General features: G+C 34.8%; 2 protein-coding genes across 2 annotated transcripts; both read left to right on the plus strand.

Annotated features, from left to right (window-relative positions):
- The first annotated feature begins 6505 nt into the window (after positions 1-6505).
- LOC119248441 (olfactory receptor 6C74-like) lies at positions 6506-7444 on the plus strand. The gene has a single exon (XM_037515397.1). The coding sequence runs from the start codon at positions 6506-6508 to the stop codon at positions 7442-7444; it is 939 nt and encodes a 312-aa protein (XP_037371294.1).
- Positions 7445-12272: 4828 nt separating this feature from the next.
- On the plus strand, positions 12273-13232 carry LOC119248442 (olfactory receptor 6C6-like). The gene has a single exon (XM_037515398.1). It carries the CDS (start codon positions 12273-12275, stop codon positions 13230-13232), a length of 960 nt encoding a protein of 319 aa, XP_037371295.1.
- The last annotated feature ends 3 nt before the right edge of the window (positions 13233-13235 follow it).

Consider the following 13235-nt stretch of genomic DNA (forward strand, 5'->3'; position numbering starts at 1 on the left):
TCTTTTTTGGTTTCATTTTACAGATGAATCTCTTTTTAAAGGCATCATAACTTCAATTTGGGTGCATAAAATTTTCTTCCTTATGGATAACAACTGCACTCAAGAAAAGTCATCTCAAAATGCTTGGCATCTGGCATAAACCAGAATTTCTTAGATTTCCTTATAAACATTTATCTAAGTCTCAAGTTGTTATCAAATGCAATTGTGGGAAATATTTAATTTTGTATTTCTCAATATGATTTTGTGTATTATTAAACTTATTATCTAGATTGAAATGTTAAGCTTACTTAGCTTTTGTTAAAGCCCAATATATCAGTAAATCCATAAATAATTTAAAATAAATCTAATACTGAAACGTCCCTTCTTCCTCAATTTGATATTCAAAATAATTACGAATAACTGTGAAATTTAGAAATATACTAGGCTTACCTCATTAGAATGAATAGCACCCCCCCCCTGCCATGTGTTGCTAGGCTACATGAAGGGGATAATGGAAAACACAAAAGAAATGAAGTCCCAGGCCTAAGACATGATGGGAAATTATTAGTGTTTTCTCAAGAATTTGTTTTTAATGATGAGTTTATAAGCAAATATTTATTTTTTGAAAAAAAAAACAGAATATGAGAGTGTATTATATCACCTTAACCCATTTGGCCTCTTGCAGATGGAAAGTCTGCTCAAAAGGCCCCAGTTTGCAAGATTACTGATACCTGGGGTTCTAAACAGAAAGTGGAAGGTAGAGTTTCAAGCAGGCTATGGTGTGAATTAAAACATCCCAAAATAAGCCTATTGCAAGGATTCCTGGGAATGACCAGATGCTGTTGTATCTCCATCCCGAATGATGACCTTAGTGCAAGACCACAGCAGGAGGCTCTCCAGAGATGAGACACTGAGCGCTTCTACTGGAACAAAGGTTGTCCGAATGGTTTCACTGATTTAGAGACCAAGCTATTATCTGCCCTGGCTTTGGACACCCCCAAATGGGAAAACCTTTTGAACTTATGTACATGAGAAAACAGGTAAAGATCTGAATTGGGGAGTGATGACATCACAGGAGGCGTCACTGTGAAGGAGGGAGGAGCGTCGCCATGGCCACAAGAAGGGCACCATTTTCCTCTGTGTCTTCCTGGGTTCTTCTGACACCTGGGTTCTTGACTATGGTGTTAGAAGAATTCACTGCCATGTCTTTAGCATCTGTGGGGCCCTGGGGGTGGGGAGTAGGGGCTGGAGATACGGGCAGGCAAAACCAGTGTGTTTTCTACCCCATCCATGCGCTGCTTGGGTCTTTTACAGTCTTGTCCTTCCCCTGGTCTTGTTCTGGACTGTCTCTCAGCTCCACCCCTTCCCATGGGAGTGAGAGTGTTCGGTGGAAGTTGTCGTGGTGTCCCCCTGCGCAGGGGAGAAGAGGTGCTTTGGGTGGTTTCAAGGAATGACTGTTTCTCCCAGAGACTGGCCAATTTCAATTTCACCTCCTGTGGGTGCTGCTTGCCTTTTCCCAGGTCCTCCCAGCCTTTTGTCAGTTCATAGGGGTGGGTTTTTGTGGTGCCTTCTATTGGGGCATGGGATGTTTTTTTCTTTCTACAAGTTTTTATCAGAACAGAATTTCTGTAAGCCTCTGGTGCCTGAGGGGGGAGACCAGGTACCATTTGATCCATTCCAGGCACCTCGACTTGCTTCTAACTGCCTAACACTTGTGTCCCTGCTGCCAACATCTCAGATGCCTTGGACTACAACTCAGGGTCTGGAAAGGGGGACACCTGGGAAGGAGCAAGGTGGACATTTACATATGAAGGTGGAACAAAAGACAATGGAGAGACATGTAGAGAGGCTGCTCCTGGGACTTTAACACTTTGACAGGCAGCATGGTGATGGAAGCTGCCATCTTGATCTCCTGGTGGTTTACATGACAGGGTGTGGATTTTGGGTCTCTCCTTCTGTCCCAGCTCTGTGGTTTCCTGCTGGAAGATGCCTTGGACTCCTGGCAAGTTTTGGGGCCTCAGCCACCCCACTCTGCCCAGGCTGTTTGGTTGGGCATTTGCTCACAAGGGGTTGGGTAATTTTTGGAGTTTGATTAGGAATGTGCTGTTTGAAATCCTTTCTTCTCTCTATGTCCATTGAGCCTCTCATCAATTAAAGGACTTTGAGGACAGAGTCTGCTTTATTTTCCCTTGAGTGAAGAAATGGCTAAATCCTTTTAGATTGGACAAAATGGGTTTTTCCCCTTACCAGTTTGGAGCCCCTGGGTAACCTTCTGTTTTGCCTGGTTTCATTTAGGTAAAAAAAAAGATTAAACGATATCTACTAGAATAAAATACCTAATCTTGTGAAAGTGGGCGGAGAAAAAAACCTGGTATTTCTGGGGAAAATGGACTCGGGAGGCATGAAGTTTGTTTCTTTAGCATTATGAATTATCCCTGGAAGTGCCCGGCAGAAGTTAATCACTCCAGTGAAGATCTTCTGAGTCCTAAAGATCCTTAAGTTTACCAGATTGCTGGGTTGGCCACCCTTCACTAGATGGCTCTGTGAGGATGAGAGACCTTGGCACCATGCCAGCACCTTCCAGTCACCTACCCTCCCACCCTTACCCTTAGGCGAGATGTCTCTCATTTCCCCCACCCCTGTTCTCAGTCTTTGAGTGGAGCAGGCAAGTGTCAAGGACTGATGGCTGTAACAAATAATTACCCTACTTAGCTGTCCTTCCAGACACAAGTCAACAAGTTGGGAGTTCCAAGACTTACCAGTGGCTGGAACACTATGTTGGCAGTATAGAGAAACTAAGTATGCTGCCTCAATGTGGCTTGCCTCTCCACCTGCATGCCACCAAAGAGAGTGGTAAGGAGGAAGAAGGTAAACTTCTGATCAAAGGAGAGTTCTTGGACAATCCATTACACAAATGATCTCATTTATAGTCTTTGGACAGAATTTAATCACAGGACCACAGCAAGTGCAAGAAAGACTAACTATAGACATAGATAAACATTCTATTAATACAGAAGGAGTGGAGAATGCCCAGTTGTTATGAAATATCAGTTTAAGGTCCAGTAGATAATATCACAATGACTACTTGGAGGAATAATTGTTTTCAGAATAGAAATGGAATGGCAAATAGGATATGAAAATTTAATTGTATCTGGAGAATTTATAACAATGCACTTAACCTGGGTTATAATTTCTTTTCTATGCCAAGTTATCCAACTTATATTATCATTTTTTATTACCATTTAACATCATGTTTTTTTTTTTACTCCAAATCCTTGTCTATGTATCTGATATTTCACACCATGAGTGTGTAGGAGGGCAAAAATTACATATATCTATACTGAATTCCCTGAAGATATCATTAAAATATTTTTTTTAATCTATAGTTTTAATTTTTTCAAATACTGAGTGCCTGAAGAGAATTCATGTCTACCAAAATTTGTGATCCTTTGGGAATGGTGTTCCAGGATCTCACATCCTCCTGAGAATTTTTAATAATCTTGAGATGTTTCCTTCAGGGCACAGAAAACATAAATACTCCATGGGATCAAGTGTTGTTTTATTTTATTTGGTCTTGTGGGTTATACTTACAGAAATATGCAAAATGTGAGAAAGTAAATAGTAGAACTATGGAAATTTAATACACCAGTTTAAAAATCTGTAAAAAGTAGCTTGTCAGATAATTTGCAAAACTGGCATTTAAAAAATCACAGAAGTATAGAATGAGGTTAATTCTATTTTCAAATATAATTTGAGACAATGTTAAGATTGCTGTGCTCTGTTCAGTATGATGATAGAAGAGCTAAATATTAAAGCAGAGAAAATTTTGTCTATATAAATCTGTGCATATCATATTTTTAAAGAACGTATTTGAGGTTGTATGTGTTTCTGGAAAACTGAAGACTCAAAGAGATGAAACAACTGGTAAGTTTAAAGATGCTGTTTCCTATTAAATATATTTTACACCTACTTCCCCCCCTACTTTTACCATTCGAGTATTAGCCTTAGTCTTTCTAACCTTGTCAGTTTAGGTTTAGGGAAAATGGTTTAAGTAGCCAAGTAAATTGAAACTAATGAAAATATTGTATTAAAGAACTTTTTCTTTTAAAATTTATCTCATATTCACAGTAACTAAAAAATCTATCCATGAGGTATTCATACAACAGACTTATAATGTTTTACAATGTGAACTTTGTTAATTACAGTGTTTTGGGGATAAGGGGAACATGTAATTGTTGAAGTTATACAAAGTATCTTCATCATAATTTCACAAAAACTTCATCGTTTGTGAGAAATTTTATAAAATTCTAATGTATTTGTTATAGATATATGCATTCCCTATAATTGTTGCCATTATTGTAATTTGTGTAAATTACACTAATTTGTGTAAAAAAAAAGAAAAGTTACGTAAAGATTGCTTTACAGTTACTAAGTCTGAAAGAATGTCTAGGAAAAAAGTCATTTTTCCACCCATGCATGTCTACATTTTTGACATGATTTTTAACAGCAGCTCATTCTTTTTCTTAGAATCCTCCTGAAAACTCCCTTAGATATTATTGGAAACTAAATTACATATTTTTACTCTTCTATGTACACATTTTAAAATTGTAAGTATTGAAATTATTGATTTACATATTTAAATTCCCCTTTAATTTTTAATTACTAATTTACATGTTTATCTTATTTTATTTTTTCATTAAAGTAATTATCTTGTATCTAAAACTTCTTCTTAAGGCTCTTTACCATATCCATTCTCAACACTATAATCAACGGAGGAAAACTTCAGTTTCTTACTACACACATGAATTATCAGATTATTCCTGCTGATTTTGTTTTGAACTTAAAACCTGGGAAGAATGAGTGATAGTGAATAAAGGAATGAAAGTACTATAAAATTATTCTTGATGACTCATTTTCACTTATCTGAAATTGGATTTCATTAGCCATGAAAGTACATGACATGGTAATCAGCAATTTGAGTTTAAGTAAACTGGTGGTTATTTTAGCTCTATTCATTGAGGGGTGTGTGTTAAAGGAAAAACAATAGCTGTAATGACACATATCACTTTGGTTCTAGTCTGCCGTCTTCAACTGAGCAGGAAAGGTCATTGCATACCAACTCTTGCACTTTATAAAGAGAGTAAGAGCATTTTCTATTCTTTAAAAATCCCTCTAATGCAAATGTATGAGGAATATAAAAATAAAATTTATTAATTAAAAAAAAAAAAAAAGAGGGCCTCCCCGGTGGCGCAGCAGTTGAGCGCTGGGTTGCGAAGCTGCCCGCAGCCTCTGCAGCGCCAGTTCGATCCCCGGCTGCTTCCAGGAGGAGGGTCCCACATGGCGCGCAGACCTCTCCTGCCTCGCCCGCTGCTCCCCTCAGCAGTGTACTTCGTCAGTCTACCTGTTCTGCTCCCCACTCTGTCTCTGGTGAATCCTCTCACCCTCCTGCACTTCTGACTGTACCCAGTGCTTGTATAAATAAATAAATAAACAAATCTTTAAAAAAAGAAAAAGAAAAATACTGGATGGTCTCACTCATAGCAGGAATTTAGAAAACTTAAATAAGAGACCAGGAAAAAGACTAATCAATACAAAGTAAAAATCAAAATCAACAAGCAACTATAAACCAGAGACACACTATGGCGGTGGCAGGGGGTGGGGGCGGGAGAAGGAAGGATTAGGGTCAAAATAAGGGGAGGTCACTTATATGGGGAATAGAACCAAAATGAAAATGCATACATTGAGCAAAGATGAAAAAAGATGTAAGAATTATATAAAATAAAATATTTAAATAAAAAATAAATAAATTAATAAAAAAAATAAAAAATAAAAATCCCTCTAATGCCCCTCTAATTTATTCACATAAAAATTATCAACAATTGCTCCATCCATGTTGCTGCAAATGGCATGAGTTTATCTTTTTGATTGCTGAGTAATATTCCATTGTTTATATGGACCACATCTTCTTGATCCAGTCATCTATTTTGGGGCATTTAGGTTGTTTCCATAGCTTACTTATTGTGAATAGTGCTGCAAAAAACATTGGGGTGCAGGTGTCCTTTTGAATTAATGTTTTTATCTCCTTTGTGTAGATACTTAGGAGTGGATCATATGGAAGCTCCATTTTTAGCAGATTGAGGAAACGCTACACAGTTTTCCATAGTGGTTGTATCAGTTTGTACTCCCACCAGTAGTGTAGTAGAGTTTCTTTAGCTCCATAACTAAAAATAAGTAAATAAACAATCAATAATTGCTACAATTATAGAGGTTATTCTTTGGTAGATTTTCAAAGTAAAGATCAAATTCCCTGCCCAGATGCTCTGGAAATTCAAACTGTTGTTCTTCCTGGAGCAACCATCTTTCAAACTTGATTGAACATTGAATTACTCTCTCTGAAATGTCATTTTGCTAATTTGACCATAACCACAAGATATCACTGCTATTTTTCCACTGGAGTCATCATTTTCTTTTTCTTTCTTTTTTTTTTTTCCTTCCTGTGTAGACCTGGATAAATTAGAAGGTAGTAATGGGAAACCATACAAAAGTGACAGTGTTTATCCTAGCAGGTTTGACTGATGACCCACAATTGAATGTTGTATTATTCATCTTCCTGCTTCTCACCTACTTGCTGAGCATCACTGGCAACCTGGTCATCATCACACTCACCCTGGTGGACATTCACCTCAAGACACCCATGTACTTTTTCCTTCGGAATTTTTCCTTCTTAGAAATTTCCTATACTACTACCTGCATCCCTAAATTGCTTGCTACTATAGCAACTGGAGACAGAACAATATCTTATAATTGTTGTTACACTCAAGGGTTTTTTGCCTTTCTTCTTGGAGTATCTGAATTTTTCTTGCTGACCGCCATGTCCTATGACCGTTACGTGGCCATCTGCAAGCCCCTGCACTACACCACCATCATGAGCAGTAAAATCTGCATAATGCTTGTCTTCTGTTCTTGGTTAGCTGGCTTTTTGGTCATCTTTCCACCACTCACCATGGCACTAAGCCTTGACTTCTGTGCTTCCAACATTATCGATCATTTTTACTGTGATACAACCCCAGTCTTGCAGCTCTCCTGCTCAGACACAAGTCTCCTTGAGACCATGGGGTTCATCTCAGCTTTGGTAACACTTGTGTTCACATTGGTATTGGTGATCATATCATATGGCTGCATTGCTTTGACCATTATAAGAATCCCTTCAACTAGTCAGAGGAAGAAAGCTTTCTCGACATGTTCTTCCCACATGATTGTATTATCCATTTCTTATGGCAGCTGCATCTTCATGTATGTGAAACCATCAGTCAAACAAAGAGTATCTATTTCCAAGGGAATTTCAGTGCTCAATACTTCTGTTGCTCCACTTTTAAACCCTTTCATCTACACCTTACGGAACCAACAAGTGAAAACAGCCTTCACACATATGATACAGAGGATTGCTTCTTTCTCAAAAAAATGAATATCCTTTGAACAAAGGAACTGAACAAAGAAGTCCCTGATTATACCAATGTATTCAATAGTGGCTTCCAATAAATAATTTCTTCCATTTTCCCCTTTCATATCTATGATAATCATCTTTATTCAAGATTTATTCACAAAAATCTTTCTACAAAATTAATTTTCTCTAAATTATGCTCTAGAAAGTTTCTTTTTCTTCCATCTCATGTTCTTTTCCTCTGGATATATGTTTGAAATTGTGTGAAGTATTTCAACACATCCTTTTGTCTTTGATTTCTAATTAGTCAAGACTTTAAATCATTTAATTTGATTTGAATTTAATGTAGCATACAATTTGATTCATGTTGTCTTTTAGTTATAATCAGTCACAACCCACTTAAAACTAATAATCAGTTATGTTTTTGTAATACTACCAATTTATTGTTATAAATTCTATTTACAGTCATTGAATGAGAATTGTAGATTAGCCATTACTGTGATAGTTGTAATTGAAAATGTTCGTTAAAAGTATGATTGGTTTGGTAAAATAATTTCAGTTTTCTGACACTGCCTTTGATTCTGTTAATGTGCCAAGTACAATGAGTTTGGTTAAATCATATAGTCCAGGTAAAACCACTATTTTATCACTGAGCTATCGTGAAAAGCTTTTCTTACATATTTTCAAATGTCTGCTATCTATTAGTAATTAACTATGTTCTGTAACACTTAAGAGAGTCCAGCATTTTTAAACTAAGATTTCCCTATTCTCACTTCTTCCCACTCTCAAAATGGTTAAAGTCACATCACCTGCCTTTCTGTTATTTCAGTTAGTCTGTGACATATCACTTTAGATTATATGTACTAGAACTGTTGATCTCTGAATATTGAGTATCCAGACAGTCTACTACTGTGCTCTTGTTTTTAATTGACTCTTTAATGAGTAATACAACTTTTTAAATGCAGGTGGCACTCATTCCTTAAAAGAGCATCAACCTAAGTGCTGAAATGCTTTTACGGAAGTGCCCTCAGCTTTTCTGCTATAATGAAGTAGTTTTCATTGTTATAGTTGAAGATCATTGTATCTTTTAAACATTTATCTGAAGCCTTCAGATTCCTGAGTTGTCTAGTAAAGGACATTTAATTGATTTCTTTACATTTTTAGTGCTCAAAGACTAAGAGAATTTATTGTATCACAATATTATATCACAAATTTCTTTTTGAGGTACAATTAGTTACTCAATTATCTGGGTAACTTCATCTTTAATACATTCTTTTTGAATAACTCAGTGGATTTCAATGCTACCATCATTCTAACTTGTTAGTTGATATGTTCATAAAATCAACTGTTTTGAATTATTTTCAAAATAAATTCTAATAGATGTGTAATTCTCCATCTGACTTCTTTGGCTTTTGCATTAAATTAATCTTCAGAAATTTAAGTAGCAACCCTTGATTAATAAAAGAAACTTATGAAAAATTCCATGCTATGTCCCAAATTTTGTTCACTTCAATAGTAACATAAAATTCCTACTCAAATAAAAAAATTATTTGTATACTTTTATTGTAAATACACCATCAACATTTTCATTAACTTGAAAAATAAATTAAGGTTAAATTATCTCGCCATTACCTATGATTACAGTCTCATAGAAAATAAGTGTTACACAGAAATCTCATCTGTTTCTGAAAATCTCAAATGTAAAATAGACGATATATTCAATGAAAACTGCAAGGCATTGCTAACAGAAATAGAAGACACAATGAATTAGAAAGATAGTCCTTGCTAATAGACTTGGAAAATTAATATGTCCAAATATCTATCTTACCAAAAACAATTTATAGATTTGATACAATCACTATCAAAGTTTCAGTGGAATTCTTAAATAAAAAAGAGCAAACATCACTGAAACATATATGGAATCACAAAAGAACCCCAATAATCAAAGGGATTTTTGACAAAAAATAGAGTGGAGGTATCATGCTCCCAGGCCTCAAAATGTACTATGTATATGGTAATCACAACAGTATTGCAGTGGGATAAAAATAGACTCACAGACCAAGGGAATAGAATTGAGAGCTCAGAAAAAAAGCCACATTTCTATGCAGAATTAACGTGTGACAAGGGAGACAAACGTATACAACAAAGAAAGGAAAGTACCTTCAGCATATGGTATTGGGGTGACTGAACAGCAAATTGTGAAAAAGTGGGAGAAAAAGAACACATTTGCCAGTAGTTTTAATCTATGAAAACTATAAAATAAAATGCATCGTAGTATAAATGCATAGAGTGTATATGCACACACATATATGAAAAACCACAGACATTATATACTGTGTGTACATATGTGTACTTACAGGAAGAACCTATACAGAAACCGAAAAAATTCTAGTATTTTCCAAGACATGGATTACAGTTATTTCTTCTCTTTTTCAAATTTTTTCTGTTTGTCTTTGTGAACACATGTATCACTTTTAAGATTAAAATAATTTAAAAAATCTCAAACAATATTCCAGTAACATACAATAAAAACCCTATTTTTTAAGATAGAATTTGTTTGCAACATTTAAGGCTTTTCTGAATCTGTTTTATGTGATTATGATTTTTTCCCTATTAAAAAGAGAAATTTTCTTGTTGGAGAAAACTGGGCCGGCAATTTTTTTTTTGTTGAGGACTATGGAACAATTGATGCTTTTGTTGCAAATTTCCCAGATTTAAAAACAAAAACTGAATGAATTTTATTTTGCACATAAATAATACTTTCCGAATACCAATCTCTAGGGAAAAATTTTGCCTACTTTTTCTGTTTCCCAGTTTCAATAAAATCCCTTGTGTCTTTATTGAGCAAATAAATATAGACCTTAGCCTAGTTAGGGCCATGGGATATATTAATTTACTGCACTTAAAACTGGTACTTCTTCCACGATTCTCATCTTTGATATAAAACTTCCAAGTAAAGACTAAGGAAAACATTCTGAAAATGTAAACAAACTGGAAAGGATGATAAAAACACATGTGTTCTGCAGTATCTGAATGCTGAGAGGTATAGTAAATGTGAACTTAAGTGAAAAATGGAAAATGTTTTGAAAAAGAAATAGTACTCACTTTTTACCTTTTATTTAAATTCCAATGAGAAAAGCATTGCTTTTTATATTCCTTTAATAATTGAATAACATTCAAAAGGATTGTCAGCCTTAGTTTAGGTGGTCTATACATTCTACTACATATCACAACAAAAATAGAATCCTTATATATAAGGTACGTCAAATTTGAACTTGTCTATTTTTGATTCAGAACTTAGGGAAAAAATTAGAAGTACAATTAAGAACCTTCAATTTGTCTTCAAATTGTCTTATTAGGCCTATTTCTTTTGATTGAGAAGTAAAAGTGCCTATATAATTTACTATGAACATATAATTTACTATGTGTATCTATATAATATAAAATGTAACTTTTCAAATGCAAATGAATCTTCATTCATTTTCTTAATTTAATTTTATGGACTTGCAGTTGCATTGGATGAATCAACGAGGAAAAAAGGTAGCTATTCTGCACATCTTGAGGAAATCTAACATATTTACATTCACTTTAAAACTTATTTCTCAAAACTTGGAAGCATATGGAAATAGAAAATAATGAAGACATAATGTCTTAATTATGTTTAGTATACCACGTTATAAAAATTTCATAGATAATGAATAAAAAGCCAGATTCATATTTTAATATAATAAAAGGAAAATCTTTAGGACAATCAAATATTTTTATGTTGGAATAAGACTTGCATATAGTTCATGGACAAAACTGATGTCAAGCATTCAGGTATGTTTTAGACAAAAATCCTAGGAATTAAGTAGCTTTAAAAATTATGCATGAATAAAAGAATAATATTGATTTACTAAGAAAAGTCGATAATTATATTTTAAATATTTAATTGGATATAAAAGGGAAATACTTGTGTGGCCTTTGTTTTTTTTTTTCTATTACACCTTATGTTTTTAAAAGGGGGAAAAACTTTTAGATTATTGCCTGGCAATTATGAAAATTGGTTAAGACAAAAGTTTGTTACTCTGTCATAAAGAATATAAAAATAATATTAGCAAAAAACTGATTATAATTATTATAATGACAAGCAATATGATTGCTTGAAATAACTTTACATTGAAAAACAGATACAGCTTCCTCTGTAATCTGCATAATGACAAAGAAAGTAATATGAGATTATTATACACTGAAGAAAATTAAGGAAAGGTTAAGACATAGGAAGACTAATTTTTGCTCTTCTGTTTTATTTTTCTAAGTCATACAGAATTGAGGCATTGTTAATGCTTCACTGGAAATTTTCAAAATGTTGAATCTAAGGACCTCTGATAAAGTATATGAATAGACAAACAGATGGAATTAAAAGAAAATTAAAAGGAAAGAATACTTCAATCAAGTAAGAAAGGAAAAATGAAATAGAACTTGAATATGAATAAATAAATATTAGAGAGATTAGCTAAGTGCAGAAGATAAGAAATATGAACTTAATAATGTATGAGGGCAAAATCTATGAAAGATGGGCAATAGATTAACACTAACTGAGTTGTGGAGCTAAATTTCAAATTACTGACGAGCCATCTATAAAGTGATAATTGGGACTTCTTCAAATCTTGTCAAAAGAAAAATCTCCATTTCATGAAAATGACTGACATAACAGACACTGTTCACTTTGATGAACTCGAAGTAGATTTTCGAAATTATTTGAATGTAGTAATAGGTTTCTGCATATAGAACATTCTATTGCCAAGAATGAAGAAAACTATTCTCTTGGCTTAACTTTTGTTTTCTGTAACTTTGATAGGGAAGAAAAGAAATGAAGAACAAATCAACAGAAATAGAGTTTATTCTGCTTGGACTGACAGATGACCCTCTGTTGCAAATTGTGATTTTCCTTTTTCTATTTTTCAACTATGTCTTGAGCCTGATGGGCAACTTAGTCATTATTCTCCTTACCCTACTGGATCCTCATCTCAAGACTCCAATGTATTTCTTCCTACGTAACTTCTCCTTCTTAGAGATTTCATTCACAACTGTTTGCATTCCTCGATTTCTGATAAGCATTCTCACTGGAGACAAAACAATTTCCTACAATGGTTGCGCAGCTCAGTTATTCTTTTTTCTTTTATTAGGAGTTACAGAGTTCTACCTTCTGGCGGCCATGTCCTACGACCGCTATGTTGCCATCTGCAAACCCCTGCATTACCCAATCATTATGAACAGCAAAGTGTGCAATCAGCTTGTAGTCAGCTCTTGGGTGACTGGATTCCTCATCATATTTCCTCCTTTGGCCTTAGGACTTAAACTGGATTTCTGTGCTTCCAAAACTATCGATCACTTCCTCTGTGACAGTTCTCCTATCCTGCAGATCTCTTGCACAGACACACATCTCATAGAATTGATGGCCTTTGTCTTAGCGGTGGTGACACTTGTAGTCACTTTGCTCTTAGTGGTTCTCTCCTACATATACATCATCAAAACTATCCTAAAATTCCCTTCTCGTCAACAGCGAACAAAGGCCTTTTCCACTTGTTCATCGCACATGGTTGTTGTCTCTATTACTTACGGGAGTTGTATCTTCATGTACATGAAGCCATCAGCAAGGGAAAGGGTGACTCTAAGTAAAGGGGTAGCAGTACTCAACACTTCTGTTGCCCCTTTACTAAATCCCTTTATTTACACCCTCAGGAACCAGCAGGTGAAGGACTCTCTCAAGGATATATTTCAAAGGTTCTGTTATTTTCAAAATAATGACACAAAATTTGGGCATAAATAATCT

The sequence above is a fragment of the Talpa occidentalis genome, unplaced genomic scaffold (genome assembly GCF_014898055.3).
Source record: "Talpa occidentalis isolate TD23 unplaced genomic scaffold, MPIMG_talOcc4v2.1 talOcc4.16, whole genome shotgun sequence".
NCBI classification, from domain to species: Eukaryota; Metazoa; Chordata; class Mammalia; order Eulipotyphla; family Talpidae; genus Talpa; species Talpa occidentalis.

What these genes read in the sequence shown, in the direction of transcription:
- LOC119248441 (XM_037515397.1), top strand. Translation starts at nt 6,506, where the DNA reads ATGGGAAACCATACAAAAGTGACAGTGTTTATCCTAGCAGGTTTGACT.
- LOC119248442 (XM_037515398.1), top strand. Translation starts at nt 12,273, where the DNA reads ATGAAGAACAAATCAACAGAAATAGAGTTTATTCTGCTTGGACTGACA.